At 46.4% G+C, this 22,712-nt stretch overlaps 2 protein-coding genes and 1 pseudogene across 4 annotated transcripts in view; 2 read left to right on the forward strand and 1 right to left on the reverse strand.

The window, feature by feature from the left end:
• Positions 1 to 22,712, forward strand: part of CLCN4 (chloride voltage-gated channel 4) — a 456,505-nt gene that overhangs the window by 299,400 nt on the left and 134,393 nt on the right. The window lies entirely within an intron of this gene.
• Positions 1 to 22,712, forward strand: part of WWC3 (WWC family member 3) — a gene marked incomplete at its 5' end in the record, with an annotated part of 121,962 nt that overhangs the window by 49,330 nt on the left and 49,920 nt on the right. For both annotated transcript variants that reach the window (XR_014298533.1, XM_082681820.1), the window contains 3 exons: positions 7,879 to 7,955; positions 9,088 to 9,167; positions 21,515 to 21,644. Coding sequence is in view for 1 of the 2 variants with exons in the window: in XM_082681820.1 (XP_082537946.1) it covers positions 7,879 to 7,955; positions 9,088 to 9,167; positions 21,515 to 21,644 (287 nt within the window). The remainder of the gene's footprint in view (positions 1 to 7,878; positions 7,956 to 9,087; positions 9,168 to 21,514; positions 21,645 to 22,712) is intronic.
• LOC309839165 (V-type proton ATPase subunit G 1-like) lies at positions 12,282 to 12,697 on the reverse strand (annotated as a pseudogene). Its single transcript has one exon. The product of its transcript is annotated as a V-type proton ATPase subunit G 1-like (transcript).

The raw sequence follows: 22,712 nt of genomic DNA on the forward strand, positions 1-22,712 counted from the left end.
CGGCATATGGTCTCTTTTAAGTGATCTCATGGACTTGGTGCCTCGAGGTCACACTTGGCTGAAGCATTGGCTTATAACTGTTTCTGAAAGCATATAGTTAGCGATTCTAAACCTTTCCAAAAGTTACTTGGTAGAAGTAGATTGAACCATATACAATTGTCATTTTTGTAGCTTAAAAAGGCCCAAATATTGGCAATTTCGTATGATTCAACCTAATAGAGTATTTCTTCCCAGTAGCCTGTAGGCACCTCATCTGTTCCATGGTCAGGTTTGGTTAGGTCTCCAAAGAGGCTTTCCAGTCAGTCTTTCTAAGATGGGAGAAGCACATATCAGAAAAACCTGGCAGGAAGTTTCTTGCCAGTCATTGAAAGGACAAACTTCATCAAGAGAAGGTGTGTCTTATGTACTGGTTACTGTACTGGTGCAGCCAGGACTTCAGTTGCAGTGAGTGTGGGGACTCGGGACTGGAGCCCTTGAGGATGCAAATATAGGAGGACCTAGTTGCAGCCTATCGGGTTCTATGCCCAGCCCGAGGGGAGGAGTCGCATAGCAATGTGGAGCCTAGAGGGTGAGGGCATCCAGAACTTATAGTCCTCTGGAGCTGGGACTTCCCTCAGCATTAGTTTTTGTATTTCCACGGGCTTTTCACTCCGTTGACATTTGGGCAAGTAGGGAATTGCACTCAATTTCATTCTTCCTGTGCTCCATAGAATTTTATTAATGCCCAGTAAAAAAGAAACACTTGAGATGCTGTCTTTGAAATCATATATGAGGAAACCTTGAGTCAAGGAAGGTGATGACTCTGGGGTGTTGACTTGAGATCCTACCATGAGACTCCACTCCCCAACCCATGAGAGGTCCCTGCGTAGACACGATCTCTGCTTCTACTCGTGCAGGTGGCATTGGAGGCCAGCTTAGGCCATTTTCATGAAGGGCTGGAGATGCCAGTGGCTCTTGCTGGAGCCTGTCTCCTCAGGGAAAAAGACTACGAATGGAAGCTAGGAACTAATTCAAGCATTTTATCAAGTTGCTGCTATCCCTGCAGTTTTTGATCAAGCTCTTTCTTTTTTTTTTTTTTGCGGTATGCGGGCCTCTCACTGTTGCGGCCTCTCCCGTCGTGGAGCACAGGCTCCGGACGCGCAGGCTCAGCGGCCATGGCTCACGGGCCCAGCCGCTCCGCGGCACGTGGGATCTTCCCGGACCGGGGCATGAACCCGTGTCCCCTGCATCGGCAGGCGGACTCTCAACCACTACGCCACCAGGAAAGCCCTATCAGGCTCTTTCAATTTGCCATTTAACCTGAACTTCATTGAGGATAATTCTGTTAGCTATGACTCAAATGAACTATTTCTGGCCACAGGCTAAAGTTCAAGACAATGATCCTGGTGGCTTGTGCTCTAACAGATGTCTCCTACAGAGGTCCGGGCCCACATCAGGAGCTGCTGGTGGCAGGATCCATGGCACACCTGGGCTCCAGTTGGCCACCTGGGTCTGGCACGACCCAGGTCGCTCACCTTGTTAGTCATCTAAAGCAGGGCTCCTTGCTCGGGTACTGGGAACAACAGAGGGAGATTTGGACTTATTTCTCATTACTTCCTTCATTGACAGTGACTCCAAGTGAAAGGAAGCAACATCTAATGGGCTAGTGTTTTCCTGCATTGTTGTGATTGCAACATCGTGAAGCACTGTAACATGGTAATGTTATTTTCGGTGTACACACAGAAACAATATTGGGTAGGCTAAGTTACTTCTTGAAGGTTACATCCCTAGTAAACGGTAGACCTTGGATTTGAACCCAGATCTTTTTGTGTAGGTAGCCTTCAGTGCTGTGTAGTATTTCCGAGACATGGAAGAGTCAGCTCAGAAGAACTGATCGTGGCTTTGGAACAGGCTGCCCTCCCATTGTTCAAGTTACCTGGAAATAAGGACCCATTATAAATTGACAAGTCCGGCAATTTCACAACACTTGAAGGGGCACGTGGAAGGCAGAACGCCTTCTGCTTCTTGATTTTCTTGTGGCCCACTAAACTAGTCATTTAGTTTTCAACAGATATTTCCTTAGCGCCTGGTGTTGGGGACACGATTTATCCTGAATGGCTGATTGTAGGGGGAAATGAGGCAATAATTGTAAACAGCGGAATTCACTAGAAAGTCATTTCCAGTATTGGAGCAGAAGGGCATGGGGGAGGGCAAGGGGAGGGGAAGTGCTCTGTTCCACACCTTTCACAGATTTCCCCCTGAGTTATGGAAGTCGTCAGAATAAAACTCTGTTCATTGGAGAGGAAAGATTTTGTGTCAGTGTTGGGCCATCTGGTGCCTGAGAATATCCAAGCCTTAACTTTTTTGTCTCTGACCAAAACAAAGTCATGCTTTGCTGGATTTGAGCACACATCCCCATGAGACTAAGACCCCAACTCTGCTTTAGTTCTGTTCGCTTATGAGCCAGCTGCCTTGGGCCCAGTCCTGTCCAATGCTCTGTAGAAGCCTGGCATGGAACTCTTCACTACAAAGGACTCAGTCTCTAAGACGCACCCAGTACTTTCTCTGCAGCTCCATTTTGTAGAGTTTTCTCCTACTTTCTTCGCTGCAATATTTTCTTCTGTTTGCCTTCTTTTTAAACACTGAATACATTCGTTATTTCAGAAACTTTTTTTTCATTGTTCCTGAGAAACTCTGGCCTCCAGATGCGTTCAGATGAAGTATATGACCAGTTGCAGGACCTTTTAGAAGGAATTCTTGCTTGGGGTAAATTATAGTCTGAACCACAGGTCAGCGAATTTTGGCCCGCAGGCTGAATCCTGTCCACCCTGGGTGTTTTGTAAATAAACTTTTATTGGGACCTAGCAAGGTCCATTCACTTACCCATGGTCTGTAGCAGCTACAGTGGCAGAGTCGAGGAACTGCGACAGAGAGTGTATGGCCTACAGAGCCGGAAATATTTACTATTTGGTCCTTTGCAGAAGAATCTGCACCAGTGGTTCTCAACCCTGGCTGCACTGGAGGAATCTCCCGAAGGGCTTTTAAAAACTCTTCTGTCTGGGCCCCAGTGCCACCCCTAGAGATTTGGGTTTAATTGGCCTTGGCTGGGGCCAGACACTTTTTTTTTAAAGCTCCCCAGGGGATTCCCAGAGTTGAGATCTACTGATTGTGATCCTTTCTTCCAGCAGCAGGAGTATGACTTTGTTTGTTACCCTGGCTCCTGGGAGCTCCCAGAAGCCTACAGCCAAAGTCTCTTCGGGTGCCTGGGAAAGAGTCAGCCTTATCTCCGGTGAGAAAGCGCTGACCCGCCCTGCATTCCTGGCTCGGGGGGCTGGCTCGGGCGGTGGGGAAGCTTGACCTTATCAGTCCTCTGTCCGGCCCCGCATTCTTTCTGAGGCTCCAGGCCCATCCCACAAAGACTGTCTTCCCTTGTTTCCCTGGTGAAGGTTTCTCATCTCCTGCCTAGCTGAGGATAAGGGCCACAGTCCATCCATTCAGCCCTTCGTTTTCCTGCACGCAGGCATGTTGGAGCAGGCAGGAAAAAAATGGCTCACGCAGCATCTTCCCAGGTATTAGTTGGCAGGACGCAATCTCGAAGGTTGTCGCAGAGCACACATGTTTACCAGATCTCCTCGTCTGCCCTAGAGAGGGACTTCTTGGTTTGGATTTGGTGGGCCCTTGTGTTACTTCTGTAGGTTACCTCTCAGCGGGCTAGTTTGATTTTTTTGTTCCTTTGCTTCTGGTGCCTTTAAAAAAGAGGTCATGCCCTCTTTAGTTGGCCTCGGTTGTTTACAGGCATGCCTCGGTCGGCTCTGGTAATTAGTACCTGTCAGCAGGGAAACTGTCCAGGCTTGCCGTCCTCTGTGCCGGAGTCCTACTGGGCTCCCTCCAGCAGCTCGCTGCAGCGCCGATGCCTGGAAGGCGTACACCTGGTCCTAAGGAGCCGTCCGCCTGCCCAGAGGAGGTCTTTGGAGAAGGACTACCCTCTTTTAAAGCATGTCATCCGCCTAGGGCGATCTTGGGTTCTCACGGTCCAGAGGAGCCCTGTGTGTAAGAGGAGATGGACACAGAGGCAGACATGGACACATTTCCCCCTTTTAATAACCCATAAAATCGAAATCCAAAGTAATTACTGGGGTCTGCAGCATTTTGAGTGCTAAATAACACAGATTGAGTTCTCCTGTTGCGCACCGGGGAGCCGGAGGGCCATTTCTTTTTAATTTGGAAAAGCTAATGTGAGCCACAGGAGCCCGGGTTCTAGACAGAAGTCCCTCTTTGACTGATGGCAGAATGTAGGTCAACTCACTACACACTCAGCCTTCATTTCTAAAGTGGGGAAACGTAATCGCCATCTCTCACAAAGATTTTATGAGGATAGATGAAATAAATGCGACAGCTACCCTATAATAGCAAGGTATAGTAATTTACATTGGTGAGGTCCAGTTAAACTATAACCTTCCTATTATATCATCCAAAGCAATGCTCTATGCCTGAGCGGCCTCCTTAAGCTGTTTAATAGCTCTGCCCACTCAAACTCTTCAAGTGAGAAGAAAGCTTCAGAGGTGAAAGTCTCCTATTTATCCTAAACCTTGAGATTGGAGACGTGTCTTAACAGAGGAAGATGTTTCTTTTTCTAAGTGTTGTGGTGTATGTGCCATTAAAAATGAGGTCCAGGGCTTCCCTGGTGGCGCAGTGGTTGAGAGTCCGCCTGCCGATGCAGGGGACACGGGTTCGTGCCCCGGTCCGGGAGGATCCCACATGCCGCGGAGCGGCTGGGCCCGTGAGCCATGGCCGCTGAGCCTGCGTGTCCGGAGCCTGTGCTCCGCAACAGGAGAGGCCACAGCAGTGAGAGGCCCGCGTACCGCAAAAAAATAAAAAAATAAATAATGCGGTCCAGAGTCTTGAGCTTTTTCCTTGGACTCCACAAATGGGTTCCATTAGACTTACTGGCAGACATCAGGAACTGAGAATCTGTCTTTATAAACTGAATTATATCATTAGAAGATCTGCCAGTGTTTATCACTCTCCTTAGCATTTGAAGATAAAACGTACTCACTGTCTTAGGTACTTGAGTTGCCTTTTACCTCATTCCAGTCCTGGAATTTTATAGCTTTAGAGACCATGGCAAAGGTAACATGAGTGGTATCAATAAGTAAAACCTTTTACCATTTAGGATGTTTTCAGCTGTAAGTAGCAGAAAAGACTAACTCCCCTCGGCCTGGACAATAAGGCTGTCATTGTCACTTAGCAGTGTCCTCCAGGGGGTGGTGGGCCTCCCCATCGGTGGACTGGGCAGCTCAGTGATGTCGTGGTTTATCAGGACCCCCCCTCCAGGACTGGTCCAGGCTGAGTGTCCTGGGGGAGAGGCGGATGCCCAAGTGCCTCAGGGCTCTGTTAGTTATGCAGGAGAACCGGGGGCAGGTTGCCATGTATCTGTCCATCTGTACCCACTACACCTCCAGCGTGCGCTTCAAGGCTCTTTGCTAATTTTCCCTATGAAACTGCACAGACAGAAAGAGTTTTGGCAACGATTTCAGATCATTGTTACTGATGTTTAACGTTGCGGTTAACTTCCCTGGACTTTGGTGGTGGGGTTACTTTCTACCCGGAATGGGAAAGATCCCAGGTGGTAACTGTTGGCATTGTCTTCCTCAGCTGCAAGGTGACAAGTGGCCCCACGTGGAAGGAGTCAGCAAGCCGTAGGTTTATTTGCATGTTGTCTGGGCCCCAGTGGAAGCCCCTTAAGCTCAGGCTTGGGAACCTTAAGTCCCAGGAGTTTAATGTGGAGATTTTATAGAAATAACTTCTGCCTCTTAAGGGCATTGTCTGAGGTGTTGCTTTCATTAGTGGTCTTAAATGAGACCAAAGAGTCAGGCAAGATGGAGGTTCTAGGATTTGGAAATAAACATTCTTCGTCTTAGAAAGAATTCTATTTAAGAAACATTTTACTCTGTTTTTGAGAGATTAGAATTCTAAATATAAGAACATTTGAGATAAATTTGGCAAACAGCTCCTCCAGATATTTATTTCCAGTAGATTCTAGTAATTTGAAATTCTGACTGGGGCTTAGAATAGTAGATTTTCCATAGAACTGTATTTTTTAAAAAACAGGAGATATCTGAACAGCTCAAATTAAGTTAGGATGTGGTTCTGTTTGCTGATGTGGTTCTATTTGAGGATATTAAATACTCTTGCTGTTTAAACCACTTGATGGCTTTCTAAAATAAATTTATTTATTTATTTTTGGCTGCGTTGAGTCTTCGTTGCTGCACGCGGGCTTTCTCTAGTTGCGGCGAGCAGGGACTACTCTTCATTGCGGTGTGCGGGCTTCTCATTGCGGTGGCTTCTCTTGCTGCGGAGCACAGGCTCTAGGCGCGCGGGCTTCAGTAGTTGTGGTGAAAGGGCTTAGTTGCTCTGAAGCATGTGGGATCTTCCCGGACCAGGGCTCGAACTCGTGTCCCCTGCCTTGGCAGGCGGATTCTTAACCACTGCGGCACCAGGGAAGCCCCACTTGATGGCTTTGAGTCAGCTTCTCCAATATGAAATCAGGAGATGATTATAAACTAGTTTCTAGATGTTGACATGTAAGTTACCTGAATGACAGCCTTTGGTACCCAGATCAAAGGAGTAAAAGAATGGATGCTGGCCCTGCTTATGGGTCTTCTGAGCAGGTGAAACTAATGAAAATGACCCGGAGGCAGATTACACCAGTGTGGGGTGACTCTCAGATGAAGAAAGAGGAGCCTCCACAACTCAGGAAGGGACAGGAACCAAGTCACTGCAGCTCCAAGGCCTAAGAGAAAGGAGACAGAAGCATCAAGAAAAAGGGATGCAGAGAGGTGGATGGGGTGATAGAAATTAGAAATGGCGGAAATGGGAAGGAAATCCAAAAAAACGTGGATATATGTATATGTATAGCTGATTCGTTTTGCTGTACAGTAGAAACTAACACAACATTGTAAAGCAACTATACTCCAATAAAAATTAATTTAAAAAAAGAAAGAAAAAGAAAGAAAAAAAAGAGAAAGAAACAGCTGCAAGCTGCTCCAGTTGCTGAGACAGCAGAGAGGGCTTGGCTGCCTGTGCTTAGCACACAGCTGGGCGGCTGAGCGCGCCCCATTCACCCCCAGGTAGTAGCCGTCTGCAGTCACGATGCTGTGTCTGTTAAAAGGCTTTAAGTCATGTGTGCTGCACCGCTGAAGAAAGCATTTATCTATGCAATGTGATTTAGCTAAACATCCCTCAAAAACAAGCTGCTTAGAATAACAGCTTTCGGGGAACCTAAAACATGGAAGAATAGCTTTTCCTCAAGCCTGCCAGATACTGATACGTGACTAGAAAGTTGTCTTTTTCATTTTACAAATCTTTGGGTTTTTTTTTCTTTCTTATGTCAAAAATCGTTCATGTGGAGACTATAGATATGAAGAGAGTGAATACAAAATCTTTTGCAATGAAACCATTGAGAATAGCAGTCAACTTTTGGGTTCTTTTCTTCCAGTGACTTCCATGGGTGCATGCATTTTAAAAGGAAGTAAAAATGGGTTCATACTGTATGTACTGTTTACATAGTTAGAATAGTTTTCTATACCATAACTGTACCCCTCCCCCCGTGTATATATGGTTTTTAACCCTAGTAGTTTTGCAGTTGAAGTAAACAGAGTTTTGATTTACCTATAGCCATATATTTTATTATGTGGAATCACGTAGAAGGGCCTCATGCAAAAATCAAACATCAAGATTCAAGGTTGTAAGATGTTAATTCTTCAGGAGCCAGCGCCAACTTGGAAGTCTGAGACTGAGGATTAACTACTTAATATGGTGAATCAGGAGTTCCTATCTATGTGTATTTATTTACTTTAAAGGATCCATTATAAAATAAAATATTTTCCTTCTGTTTAGCCTTCTTTGGATATTCAACAAATACAAAGTACGACCCATACCAAATTAAAGCAGAAATAGCAAGTCGTCGGGATAGGGTGAGTAAAACGAATATTTTCACAACTAGAAGCCCCGTATGTCTTTTTATGTAACATCACTTATCATGGTTCATTTTATGGTGGCCAGTGTGTATAACACCCATATTTTAGTAAGATTTTCCATTTCATGAATTATTACCACATTTGGTTTTACTTTCCACTTTTTTTTTCCGATAGGAAGGGAAAAGTTTCATTTTAAAGCCTCAGCCCATCTGACAAAAAATCACCTGTATCCCTCAGTGTGTTTCATGGGGCTAGATTCACCCCCTGTTTGGAAAGATTTGGTGACATTGGGGCCCAACCTCAGAGGGCTGCTTCCCTGTATTAGTGGGCTGCCAGGCCTGTCCCTCAGCAGCTTTAGCATCTGCTGTTCTTCCCTGGTGGCTGTATTCCCAGGGAAATCTTGCCTACGATGGCGTTTGACCAGAAGGTACCGGTGCTCCCTGCCAGTGGTGCCGGGTTCTTGGTGTGCCACCGTGTTCCATCCCTTCAGCCCCTTGTCTTGGGTGTCTGGAAGCGGGGACGGGAGACATCTTAGAGGCCAAGCCTCCTGTCCTGGTGTCTCAGTCCCTAAACCAGAGTGTCTCTTTTAGTGCCGTGGTTCTCACATTCTAGTACACCAACGAAAAACACCTGGGGCATCAGTTCAAAGTGTGAGCTCCAGACACCCCCCGCCTCGCCCCCACGGAGTTTTAACAAGGCCTGGAGTGGGTCCTATCATCTCTTTAAATAAGCACTGCAGGCGACTGACTTCCAGGTAGTGGGAAGCCATGCTTTGAGCAACAGGGTTTCCTAGGTGGGATCTGTGGGTAGTAAGCAGAAGAGAGGATGAAAAAAGTATGACAAAGTTTGCTCATTGCAATGTGTAAATCAATACCTCGAAAAAGAAAATCATTGCTGGTTCCAGGGCTCCACGTGGTAGAAAGCTGTTCGTGACCCGGGCCTTTTGTGTCTAAGCGAGCCGGCCCCCCTGCCAGGGCTGTTTGATATGCCAGGGATGGAAGGCCATGGAGAGAATGGGTGACCCTGTGAATTGCAAGGTAGTCAGAAACTTAGATGACAATGCTAACAACTGTAGAAATCATTTTTCACAGCTTCTTTTTGTGGAAAAAAAAATGTAATTTGTCTTTAGCTTTGCAGATTAAAACGAGAGCTGACCCAGATGAAGCAAGAACTGCAGTACAAAGAAAAGGGGGTGGAGACCCTGCAAGAGTGAGTGGCCTGCAGTGACAGAGGGAGCGTTTCCCTGCGATTTCCTGTTTGGTGCCGGGACATGTGTCCTAAAGCTTCACGGGTGTTCACTTTTATGCTTTTATTTATGCTTATTATTTGCCAATCCTAAGGATCAGATCTCTCTTCTCCCTGAAGATAATTTGTTCTTGTTTCCTTGGGAAATAAGACCTTTATTTTATATTTACGCACATTCTTGATAGCTGTGCTGTCTGAAACACACATGGCTATTTACATTTGAATTCTTGTTTTGTTAGTTTTAATCTCTTAAAGTTTTTAATTCTAAAGTTTAAATTAATTGAAGTTAAATAAAATTAAAATTTTAGTTCCCAACCTCAGTAGCCACATCTGAAATGCTCAGTCACATGTGACTAGTGCAGGTTTTCTCCACCTCAGTGCTCGTGACATTTTGGACCAGATAACTGTTTGTGGTGGAGCTGTCCTGTGCACCAGAGGATGTTTAGCAGCACCCCTGGCCTTGACCCCCTAGATGCCAGTAGCACCCTGTTACCCAGTTGTGACAGCCAAAAATGTCTCCAGATATTGCCAAGTGTTTCCTGGAGGGCATGTTTGTCCCAAGTTGAGGACCACTGGGCTAGTGGCCACTGCATTGGGCAGCACAGATAACATTTCCATCCTCACAGTACTTGCAGTTGGGCAGCCTGATCTATAGGTCTTCCTCCTATAAAATTGACATCTTTACAATTAGAACTTTATCCCTACTAAGAGTTTGGGGATGAAGTTCTTATCATTTGTGAGTTATATGAAGTGAGCAAATTCAATGAACAGGAGTTATTTTATAAATGGTGATATTAGTGGTCTGAAAGAATTAATTTTCCTAAGAAAGGGCATTGTATGCTTGTTGGTCCAAAGTATATTCCCTTTTGATTCAGAGCCTGGTTTCACTTGCTGAACTTGGGCTTGTGCTTCATACCTTCTGTGTTGACTCTTCTCATGTGTCAATGGGGACTCTCGTAGCTCGGTTGCTCTGACAAAATACTGTAGACTGAATGACTTAAAGAGCAGACATTTACTTCTCACAGTTCTGGAGGCTGGAAGTCTAAGGTCACGGCGCTGGCAAATTCATTATCAGATGACTGCCTTTTTGCTGTGTCTTGACATGGTGCTGTTTTTGGGTGGGGGGCTCTGGTCTCTGGTGTCTCTTCTGTTTCTTTAAGGACACTAATCCCTTCATGGGGCCCCACCCTCATGACCTCATCTAAATCTAATCACCCCCAAAGGCCCCATTTCCAAATACCATCCTATTGGGGGTTAGGGCTAACCATATGAAGTTTGGGGGGCATGAACATTCAGTCCATAGCAGTGATCATTGGGCTAAATTGTCCAAGTGCAGCACCAGTGCCTGCTACATAGTCAGCCTTCAGCAAATGGCAGGAATCCACGTGGCTACGATTTCTTGGTAAATGTGGGCAGCGTGCCACTCTCTTGCATCCTGTGTGCAGACACAATGACAGTGTGTCAAATGTGATTGCAGTATTACTCTTTATAGGGAGGTTACACAGAATGTGTTTGACAAAGATAATGATCCCACCTCACATAAAGGGTAATTAACGGGCACGTCAAACCCTGTTGTTTAACATGAGGTTGACATTCACTTTGTTAATCACCCAGGATTAGTTTGGTTGATGATTCGTTTGTCCGCTTTTTATTAAGGACATATTATAGACACCAAGGGAGACACAATCGAAAGGTGAGCTGGGTCTTGCCTGGAGGGGCTTGGCTTTTCTGGCCCTGAGACACTGCCATGCCCCCTGCAGGTCCCCCATGTGGCAGGGTTTGGTAAGCTGTCCACGTGCTTAGCATGAGCTGCAGGCTTTTAACCTTACAGTCAGCTTTTTGCTTTCTCTACCACTACCTGTAGCAGTGTGTGTGTGTGTGTGCGCGCGCGTGCACATTCTCTGGTGATTTGGATCTACAATGGGAGTTCCTTTAATTATCCCTAGTCAGTACAGCTTTTTATTTCTTTTTTTTTTTTTTTGCATGCCAAAAAGTCTTTACTTTTAAATGATTTTCAGTACACCAAGTAGTAACATGTAGCAAGTTCTTGAATTCCATCATCTAGTAATTTTTTAAATTTATTTTTTATTGAAATTGATTTACAGTGTTGTGTTAATGACTGCTGTGCAGCAAAGTGACTCAGTTATACACATATGTACATTCTTTTTCATATTCTTTTCCATTATGGTTTATCACAGGATATTGAATATAGTTCCCTGTGCTATATGGTAGGACTGTCATCTAGTAATTTTGATTAAGGGAAACTAAAAGCAGCCCAAACAATGATACTAGTATCCATTATTCTAACTCTTAGCCGGAAAGGACTATTTTAAGGCTGGCTGCTGCATCACATAGGTTACAAATAACTATTTACTACTTTTTCATAGATAAAGCCCCTGACCTTCAAGAAAGATTTAGGGAAAAAAAATTCATCTCTTTCTTTCTTAAGAAATTTTTTTTTTAACTACATCTAAGAAAGAAAAAGTCAGTATTGATATATATGCTGCTTGAGCGAAAAGGCGTAGGAAAAAAGACAGTGTATACCCATTAAATTCCAAGAAATATGAGGTAAAAAGATAAAATCTTGGGACTTCCCTGATGGCACACTGGTTAAGAATCCACCTGCCAGTGCAGGGGACACAAGTTCGAACCCTGGTCTGGGAAGATCCCACATGCCGCGGAGCAACTAAACCCGCGTGCCACAGCTACTGAGCCTGCGCTCTAGAGCCCGTGAGCCACAACTACTGAAGCCCGTGCGCCGCAACTACTGAAGCCTGCGTGCCTAGAGCCTGTGCTCCGCAGCAAGAGAAGCCACCGCAATGAGAAGCCTGCGCACCGCAATGAAGAGTAGTCCCCGCTCACGACAACTAGAGAAAGCCTGCACACAGCAACGAAGACTGAACACAGCCAAAAATAAATAAATAAATTTTAAAAAGATAAAAATCTTTGGATAAGCCCTAAGTTTGTACAAAGAAGCTAGATTTGCTGTTCTGCAGAAAGTGAAGGGACCTACTATATAACATACAGAAATAATTTAATGACTTTTCGCAAGACTATGACTCAAGCCTTGCTAAAGCTTCATATTCCATGAAGGGATCGAAAATGCCAATCCATGCAACAACAGGTGGTTTTTTTCTTCCTGTATCTGTTTTTGTGGTAGTTTTTGTGGATTTCTGGCTGGATATCGCAGTCAAAGGCCAAGAGGTTATCCAGGAGTTCATCCCTCTTCTGCCGGAAGTAGGTCTGGAGGATGGTCATCTTCTCCTGGGGGTCCTCCACTTCAGTGCTGCAACTGCCATGGGATCCCAGAGCCGCGGCCTCCTTGGCCTTGAACTCCTTTTCCCTCTGCAGGCGGTACTGTTCACTTCCAGCCTGGGCTGCTGCTTTGGCCTGCTTCAGCCTCCGGTTCTTTTCTTGTGGTCCTCGGCCACCTCCTTGGCGGCCCGCTTCTCGGCCTGGAGCAGCTGCTGGGTGCCCTGCGACCGACTGGCCATGGTGGCGGCGATTCCAAGGCGGCAGAGAGTGGCCTAAATCGGCTCGACCGCCCCCTCGGGTCAGTTGACCCAGCCGCCCAAGCAGTACAGCTTTTTAAAAAAGTTTTGCTTAAACAAATCAGGCTGCATTTTCAATATCGGCTACTGGTTTTGTTACTCTTTTTGTCCATCTGCCGTGGTGCTTCCCGGCGCAGCAATACCTGTTCTGTGATTTTATGCCATGCAGCCCTGCCTGCCTCCAGATGCTGCCTTGCCTGCTGGGTGCTTCTCTGTGCACCGTGGCCGTGCCTTCCTGTGTCACTTCTGCTAAAGGGCTGGATCAGAAAAAAGCAGAAGCAAATCATTTAATTTGGCAGGTCTTCACAAGTTGTTTGGACTGTCCAGTTGAATTGGAGGTTGATTTCCTTCTGTCATTTGGCCACACTGTAGCTTTCTCTCTTCACCAGGGCGAATCAAGACTTCCCAGCGTCTCTAGATAATAGTGACTTTTCATGCTGGGCCTCATGCAGTTAATTTAGCTCTCACTCGCTGAAGCTCTGGTGCAGGTGATCGGGTTTCAGGGTGGTTCAGGAACACTGAGGTCACATGGGATCCCCGAGCCTCAGAGGGGAGCCCCGGCCGGCACCTTTCCCCACTGGCCCTGGCTTCTGTAGCAGGATTGCTGGGCCCAGTGCCTTTTCCTCTGCTTGGCCTCCATCACTCTGGCCACCTCCATTTCTTTATGTGAAGACAATGGTTATATTGCAACGTCAGCTTAAGACTGAACACTCTCAGAAATAAAAGATGTCAGGGCTCAGGTGACAGAGAAAACCCCTTCCCCTTAGCATTGCTAGGAAGTAAATTCATCTCTTGTAGTCAAGGTAATTTTAAGACTAGGAAAAGACGGCCTCAGTTGCTCCGGGTTTATTGGACGGGAAGCAGAAGCTGGCCTGGGAAGAGTTATAACTTTACACCTGCAGCCGGAGCGGAGTATGAGTTGTGCACTTGCAGAGAGAAGGGCCAGTGCTGTTTGATCTTCTTTCTGCTTTCCTTAGCAAGAATCCTTAGCGATGGGAAACATGCCCCCTGCCAAGGGGACGGTCCTCACTGCTGGATACCCACCCTCCCCAGTGGAGGCTGAGGGGTGGCCTGAGGGAAAGTTCTGGACCTGGCCTTGGTCCTGGGGGACCCAGCCCAGCTTTCCAGATGGAGCTGCCTCTCGAGGCAGCTTCTAGTTGGTTGCTGTGTTGTCACTGCAAATGGTCGGTCACTCTATGCTGTGACACGAGCTCACGGGAAGGAGAGGAAACAAGGGTGCTTGTGCCGTGCTTAAAACGCTTTGCCAGTGAAAAGTAGACTGATACCTTCCTCTGAGTTACACAGGCCATGTGTGAGATGAAAACAGCCTCTTTATTTATCTGGTATTGCAGATTGGCTCTTGTGTTTGGATCAAATCATGCAGACAGGTATTATTTATTGAGAAATTTGGAAAACCTCTGGTAAGCATCGATAATGTGATTACCCCACCCCTACTGTGAAATCCTAAGTCTGAGCACAGATAATACGTGAGCTGTTACATGTAAATGGGCTTCTCAGATATTATTTCCAACATCAATTTAAGGCAGAGACCCTAGATTTTCCTCCAGAAAATTTTCTGCTGTTCTTGCTTCCCAGAATAGCCCTTGTATTTTTTTCCAGAGCACCTCACCGAGAGTTTGGCTACTTATGACATTTTAAACTCGACTTGTTTATCTTGGTGAACTTTCCTGGCTAGCAAGGAAATCCATCATTATGCTTGGGTCCAAGTGAGGAAAAAAGAACCTTTTGTATTTTTTTTTAAGTCTATGTATGTTAATTTTTGTAGATGGGAGCTGGCCGTGAACACATTCTCTGGGTTAATGATAGAATGTGTGTGTGTGTGTATAATGTATATAAACTTTTAATGATGGAAAATGTCAAATATACACAAAAGTAGAGAGAATGGTATAAGGGAACCTTTCTGTACCCCTCACCCTGCTTCAACAACTAACCAAACAATGGCCAGTCTTGTTTTGTCTGTCACACAGCCTCATCGCCCAAGCTCTTACCGCATTATTGAAGCAAATCCCAGAGTCATATTTCATCCATAAATGTCTCTCCTAAAGTAACGGACTCCTTTTGAAAACATAACTATAATACCTGTGCCACTTAGTAGCAATCTCTTAATGTTGTCCTTTCTCCAGCAAGTGTTCCCATCTCCCTGGTTTGTTTGGGTCCGGGTTCTGACAAGGTCCACACCGTACGTTTGATTAGTGTGTCTCTTAATCTCTACCCTCCTCTCCTTTTTTCTTTTTTCCTTCCTTTCTTCCTGCTGACATCTTATTTGTTGAAGAAGCTACTTTGCTTGTCCCAAAGAATTGCCCTTATCGGTGAGAGATAGTGTCTCAGTGTCGTCGTAATTTGCATTTCTCTTGAAGCCCTTTATAAACGTCTTCAGAAAACAGGAGCAACGTTTACAAGTCATGAAAGTCTTCAGAAAAATCAAACTTTTCCAGTGAGAGAGCTACTGGGTATCGCTGCCCCAAAGTTTCTGAAGCTTGTTTTGAAAAATTGTCTTCATGTAACTCATGGCTAGCACCCGGGGGCAAGGGGGGAGGAGCTAGAATGAGGATGTCCACAGCTTCCCAAATGGGTGATGCCCAAGAACGTGCTGGATGTGCCAATGGGTGGGGGAGAGCTCCCTCTTTAGTGACGCTAGACCTCCTGGGCGTCTGGAATGTTCCTCCTGTTCGACTGTGAGGTGTCCTGCAACCGGGAAGCTCGTTTAACATCACTTCTCCCTGAGTTTCCCATGCTTCTGTGCCACCGGAGCTTTTTCCCGCCGTGCCACCTGTAACGTCCCCAAGTGCTGACGTGGTGGCTGCTCGTCCTCACACCAGCCATGGGGTTCTTGTAAAGTGTCTCTGCTGCGTGGCCCCTGGTGGCTCTCTCACTTAGAATATGATCTAGACTGCAGATGAGTTGGCCCCCATCCTCACCTCGTTCCCCCAGTCTCCCCCTCACTCACCTGCGTCAGCCCGCAGTGCAACTCGCAGCTCCTTGTGCCTGGAACCCTCTCCCCAAGTCTCTCGTGCCTGTCCCCTCCCTTCCATAGTTCTCTGGACAAATGACATCTCGCCAAGGTCCCTGCTCACCACTGTATCTAAAAAGCAGCCCTCTTCCCACCCTCTATCCCCACACCTGGCTTCGTTTTCCTTGAACCACCAGTTGCTGCCTGACCCGGTGGTTTCTTTCTTGTCATCTGTGTCCTCGCCTAGTGTCACGCTGTGCGAGGATGCGGACTTGGCCTGGTTCCATACTCGGTCCTCGGGATGCAGCCAGCTCCGGGTGCAGGGCAGGGCTTGGTGGGGTGAGGGGACCAGCCCGGGGGCCGTGCGGCACTGCTCTTGGGACACCGGGACCCCCTGGGCCAGGGCCTGGGCTGCGAGCATCGGGGAGGTCTCTGCATTGGCCCAGGTGCCTTCTTATTAACTGCCCTCTTGCGTTTCCTTCTCTGCTTCTTACTGTGTTATATTGTGTTTTAAGAAATCCTATTTCTATCACTGCTGTTCAGATCACAGAAAGGGGTGCTCGTTAAACGCGCCAGTACCCACTTTCCGTGAGGTGTGTTCTTAGCCCCTGGGTCAGCCTCTTTGCTTTGAGCCTTTTAATTGCTTGATGACATTCTTCCGCTTTGGGATGCTGTGATGAAGTTAAGCCCGTGTGTCTCCTGCAATAAGAGAGAGTGACTGCACTCTGCGGACCATTCGATACCACACGAGGCAGCATTAGACCTCGGAATTAGCATTTTCTGTCCGAGGGGATTTAGTGGTTTCAGAAGAGAACGGGATTGTTCACAGGTAGCGCAGGCTTAGACCAGCAGTATCCCATTACCGTAGCACAGAAGCTACAGCCCATGCTAAAAGGCCAGCGCTCCTCAGATAACAGTAAAACATACAGAAATGGGGGCGGAAACAAAAAGAGCGTTGTTCCCGTCGTGAGACAGGTCTGGCGTTCCACGCAGGACTGGCTGCTGATAGAAAGCTGCCGGAAGCTTTGTGAGGGTCGTTCAAGGCCCCCTGCCAGGGCTGGTGATGTAAAAGGTAGAGTTGTAACAACACTTCTCATTCTTGGGGCTTGTAATGTGTGGTATTAACGTGGAATATCTTTCGAGACCTGGCAGCCCTTTTCTTCATGATGTGGGTTTAAGAGTCCATTTGGTTTTACTTTTGTCAGACCAGTTCTCTTGACATCTTTTTTTTTTAATTAATTAATTTATATTTATTTTTGGCTGCGTTGGGTCTTCGTTGCTGCGTGCAGTCTTTCTCTAGTTGCGGCGAGCAGGGGCTACTTTTGGTTGCAGTGTGTGGGCTTCTCATTGCAGTGGCTTCTCTTGTTGCGGAGCACGGCCTGTAGGTGTGCGGGCTCAGTAGTTGTGGCTCGCGGGCTCTAGAGCGCAGGCTCAGTAGTTGTGGCGCACGGGCTTAGTTGCTCGGCGGCATGTGGGATCTTCCTGGACCAGGGCTTGAACCCGTGTCCCCTGCATTGGCAGGCGGATTCTTAACCACTGCACCACCAGGGAAGCCCTTCTCTTGACATCTTAAGTTGAACAACAAATATGGACACTTGAGGGCAGTGGGAGGGGGAGGTTGATGAGAATCATCTTGAGGATGCTTTCTTAGCGGTGTGTGGTCAGCATTTGAAGCTGTGCCTTCTTTTCTCTCTAACCGTTTCTTTCAAAGGCAGCCAGTAAAGAGCACCAGTTTACTTTGGGACAACATCTGACTGGCTATGTGGGTGGCCCTCAGATTTGACACAATGTGAGTTTGGAGGCCTTGACCCTGAATGTATTGCTAGCCCAGCAACAGAAGAGGATGAGTGTGGTGTGAGGGGCCTCAGTGTGAAGCTCACTGTGCCTCTTATTGGCTGTGTGACCTTGAGCAAGTCACTTAACCTTCCCAAAGCTGCTGCAGAATGTTGAGGGGTGAAAAGTAAAGGCTGTGTGGTCTGTGTCCTGGGTTTTTTTTTTTTACACCGGGTCTTAGTCCATTCAGGCTGCGTAACAAAGTGCCATAGACCGGCCGGCTTATAAACGACAGAAATTCATTTCTCGTAGTTCTGGAGACTGGAAGTCCAAGATCAGGGCGCCAGCACAGTCAGGTTCTGTGTCTGGTGAGAGCCAGCTTCCCACTTCACGAATGGCCATCTTCTCGCCGTGTCCTCACATGGCGGAAGGGGCAGGGGAGCTCCCTGGGGCCTCTTTCATAAGGGCACTGATCCCATTCATGAGGGCTTCTCCCTCATGACCTGATCACCTCCCAAGGGCCCCGCCTCCTGATCCTGTCACCCTGGGCATTAGGATTCCAGCGCGTGGGTGCTGGGGGGACAGAAGCATGCACATCACGTCGCACTGCGTGATAACTTGTATTCTTACTAATGCCGTCTTTTGTTGAGCCCTTGTCAACTTTCCGTAATCTTATTTGAGATGTATAAGCACTGTTTTGAGCTCTTAATTAAAATTAAAAAAGGAAAAAGCTCTTTGGCAGTCACAGATGTTATGATTTTCTTCACGAAATGGAATATATTGATATTTTAGAAAGTACCAAATCATTGAGTATATCCTCCGAATTTGACCAAAGTTTTAGAGGGAATTTGGAAAAAGGGAGAAAACTCCCAAATAAGTGAATTTTGCAGATGCGATGGAAGAGGGTGCCTGTCCTTTGAAGTTTTTGCTAGATGATAAAGCAGGTGGGCCCTATCTTGGCCACCTGTGAGCAGGAGGGCACCCAGGGGTAGCAAGGGCCATCGCTGCACCTGGTGATCCAGTTCGGGCTTGACACCTGGGAGGTGTAGGTTTGAACCTTGGCTCTGCCAGGTCTCAGCTTGTCCTCTTGGGCTACTTAATCTCTCTGAGCCTCAATTTTTCCATTATAAAGTCTGAGAAGATTGTGCTCATCTCATAAAACTGTTGAGGGGATTAAATGAGATGACAGACATAAAGCATGCAACAAGACTCTGTCACCTAGTAGTAGGTGCTTGATACACTGAACTATTTTAATATGCTATTGATATAATTATATGATTTAGTCAAATAATATGTACTGTATCAAATATGGCTATATAAGGTTATACTTATATAATAATAACTTTTTACATAATTATATATTCTACAATAATACGTAACTATTTTTAAACAATAGTGTTTCAGAGATTCCTAGAACTTTGAGATCATCTTCTCTAATAGCTTTCACACCTTTTAACAGTGGAATCTTTTCCCCTTTCCTTCCCCTCAAATGACACCTTCTGTGGAAGCAGACTGTCTGAGACGGAGCAAAGGGACGGCCTTGCCGAAGCAGGGGTGAGGGTCTCCGAGCCCTGTGTGGGTTCTCCCTTTACTCCAGCTCACCACTCCAGGACACCCTCGGGACAGAGTGAAAACAGCTGCTCTTGGTCAATCTTCATTCCTTTTCGAGGTCTCAGAGCCACCTGGGTGGAGCTGAGGTCAGGGCCCGGGTCCGTGGCCTTAAAGTTGAACTTTCGTTCTCCGACGCGCTTTGCAGTGTCTGCCGATGCGAGGCATTACAGGGTTGCGGATCCCTCTCCCTGATGGGAATCGGGGCCTGTTTTCCTCCAGGTAGCGGCCATTCCCATTGTAGATGCTGGTGCCTTGACAGGCAGCTGGCGCAGCGCCTGGCTTTACTGATGGCTGCACTTAGGCTCTGTAGCTGCTAAAAGCTGTAAGGAATTCACAACACCTAAGTACGAAGCTGGAGCTGATGTGGTTAGCATCTTACGTCGCGGCCTTAGCAGTGGTTGTGTGTCTATACTCTCTGACCATTTGATTAGCACTGATGATTAAGGAATTGAAAACATTTAGTTCAGTGCAGTAGAGTTTCATTTCTCTATGTGGGTGTCAGTGTCAGGTGACGATCCATTTGCTGTATTTCTCATTCTGGAGGAGCCAGTAGGCCTGGTTAGCAAAGGCATTGGTCATTAACTGTTACAGAGAAATCACACTTTTTTGGCCTTGGGTTTTTTGTATGGAAATGATGTAACCCTTTTCTACAGACTTCGTCAGCCTATGTGGGTTGTGGTTTGTGACATTAAATGAGATGTATTGGAAAGCCTTTTATCAGAAGATGGATATAAGGAGATATTATTACATAAATGAGTCTAGATTCTCTCTGCAAGAAAAGTTGGGCCACTTCCTAGACAGATGCAGTGCTGGGAGATGGATGGCCTTTGTTCCTGCCTTGCATTAGAGACTCCTGGTTCTCCATAGAACAGCTGAAATGGAAAAACACATGGCCAGGTCATGCTGGGATGTAGGGGTGTCACCATTCAATGTGTGGGGTCCCCCAGTGCATCTGTATCCGCTCTCCAAGGAAGAGGACTCGGGACCAGGTTTCATAAATATTGTTTGTTGCAGATGGCAATCATAGCGGTGCTGTTGAGCCCTGAAGCCCTATTCCAAAGGGAGGGAATGATTTCCTGCTTGTTCTCTCATTCCAGTGGTGCTGATAGCTCAGATCAGCTCTGGTGCTGAGTTTTGCTGTGAGTTGTGACATTTGTGGCCAGGAATTTGTTAATGATAATAAAGTACCGGAGTTGGTGCATTTTTTACTTTTTCTCCCATGAGTAAGTAGACTGAGCATTATCCTGGTAATAATAATCAGTGCAGACATTATATGCCAGGTCTCTGCTAAGTAAGCCCTTTCCTTACATTTCTCATTAAGTGGGAGGGACAGTTTTAGTGTCCTCATCTGAGGCATGAGGAAACTGAGGTTTAAAGAGGTGAAGTGTCTCGCCCAGGGTCCCACTGTAGAGCTCGAGTGTCACCTGTACTCACCAGCATGCCAGGATGCTCTTGTGAGTGGAACACAAGGGCGTTTGGGCTGGCCGTTAAGCATCTGGATTTTCGGGTAACATGGGGGAAGCAGTTTAGAGCTAGAATCTGTGTCATGGTGGATCTGGTGACTTTCCAGAGAAGGAGTTCATTCTGTTTCTGGACCAAAGTCTCTTCTTCAGCCCCGCGGGCTTCCAAGGCTTAAGACTTAGGTGTGGAAGATGTGACCAAGGACGAGCTACAGGAGGCTGCCTGCTCTTTGTAGGCGGGAGCCAAGCCTAGTCTCGGCCAGCGCTCTGCTTCCACCACCCAGAACCAGGCCTTGTGCGCCCCGGGGTGGGCTGGCTGGAAGGAAGGATGGATGGAAGTTAGCTTGAATGCGAAGCATGAAGGAAGGATGAATGGATGTTTGAGTAGAAGGGGAGTAGTAGATTGAGAGAGTGATAAATTAGAACCAGAATAAAAGGAAGATAGAGGAGCCATAAGAGTTTCCAACTTTTGTACAGGGTGTCCCTGTTGAAAGTTCACTACTTTTTGCTGTTTCCCATATATTCTTCTTGTACACAGATTTCATTTGTATGTTTATTTAATAGACATTTTTGACCACTAAGCCAGATGCTGGGGATAAACGAATAAGACATGATCCTGCTCTCAGAGAGGGAAATTTAAAATTTCAGGAAATTTTTAAGCCAGTGAACTCGTTGCCTGAGCATTAGTAGAGAACACGGGAACCCTGCCTGGAACGTCCTCACCTGCAGAGGATGCTCTTGGAGCAAAGGGAGCCGTCCACCAGCAGTCTCATCTGGTGTTCACCACGAACAAGGAAGGTCTTATGGGATCTTTGTTTTTCTTTGTCAAAACATTGTTTTTAACTGTTTCCCACCTTTCTCTGAAGCTTTTAAGTTTTGGGTTGTTACTGTTTAATAGAATGTTGTAATCTCTCATAGAATGACTCATGTTTCTTTTCGAACCAGGATTGATCGTAAGATGTCAAGTGCTCACACCAATTACAAACTGGATGAGGCTCAGGCTATAATGAGCGAGCTCAGGACCATCAAGAAAGCCATTTGTACAGGCGAGAAGGAGAGGCGGGATCTGATGCAAGTAAGAGGCCCGGGTGCTCTTCAGAGCCCACGTCCGTCTGTCTGCCCACCTGCTTATCTCTTAACTTTATTTAATAATTAAAAAAAATATATATATATATATTTACTATATATATATTATATACTTATTATATAATCACACATATTTTAAAGACATACATGTATGTATGATATATATGTATATATGATATCTTCTGTATATGTGTATGTACATATTTATAAATATTTAAAAATATGCATATTAGTTTCCTAGGGCTGCCATGACAAAGAACCACAAACCAGGTGGCTTAGAACAACACAAGTTTATTCTCTCCGAGTCTGGAGGACAGAAGTCTGATATCAAGGTGCGGCAGGGCCACGCTCTGTCTGAAGGCTCTAGGGGAAGCTCCTTCCTTGCCTCTTCCAGCTCCTGGGGGCTGCTGGCAGTCCTTGGTGTTCCTCGGCTTGTAGACGTATCACTCCAGTCTCTGCCTTTGTCATCACGTGGTTTCCCGTGTCTCTGTGTATGAATTTTTTCTTCTTATAAGGACAGTGATCATTGGATTAGAACCTGCTCTAATCCAGCATGACCTCATGTTAACTTGATTCCATCTGCAGGCCTTCCTTCCAAATAAGCACACATTCCAGGTTCTGGGGGTTAGGACTTCAACATATCTTGTTGGGGGACACAATTAAGGCCACAACAATGGGTGATACATTTGTATTGTTAAATAATCAAAATAATTCAACGTCTGTTGTAAGAGTTGCTGTCACCCCATTCTCTCACCTCCTGTAACTGCTTTCATTAGCTTCTTGTACACCCTTCCAGACACTTGAAAGTGTGAACACGTGGCCAGCTGCCCTCGCAGAAAGCCGGGCCTGTGCCTGCTGCCCCGCGGTAGCTTCCGCACCTAACCGTTATGCCCTGTACCTTTTCCCGTCTCTGGACTCAGAGTTCCCTCCTTCCTGGATATGGCTGCATAGTATTCCACCGTGAGGACAGACTTTTTTTCATTGTAGCTTTATATTGCGTTATTTTTTTGCCCCTTGAACTCCTGCAGTTTCTGTTATTTTTAGAAACAGCTGAGTT

The sequence above is a fragment of the Grampus griseus genome (assembly GCF_964374135.1).
Source record: "Grampus griseus genome assembly, chromosome: X".
Classification (NCBI taxonomy): domain Eukaryota; kingdom Metazoa; phylum Chordata; class Mammalia; order Artiodactyla; family Delphinidae; genus Grampus; species Grampus griseus.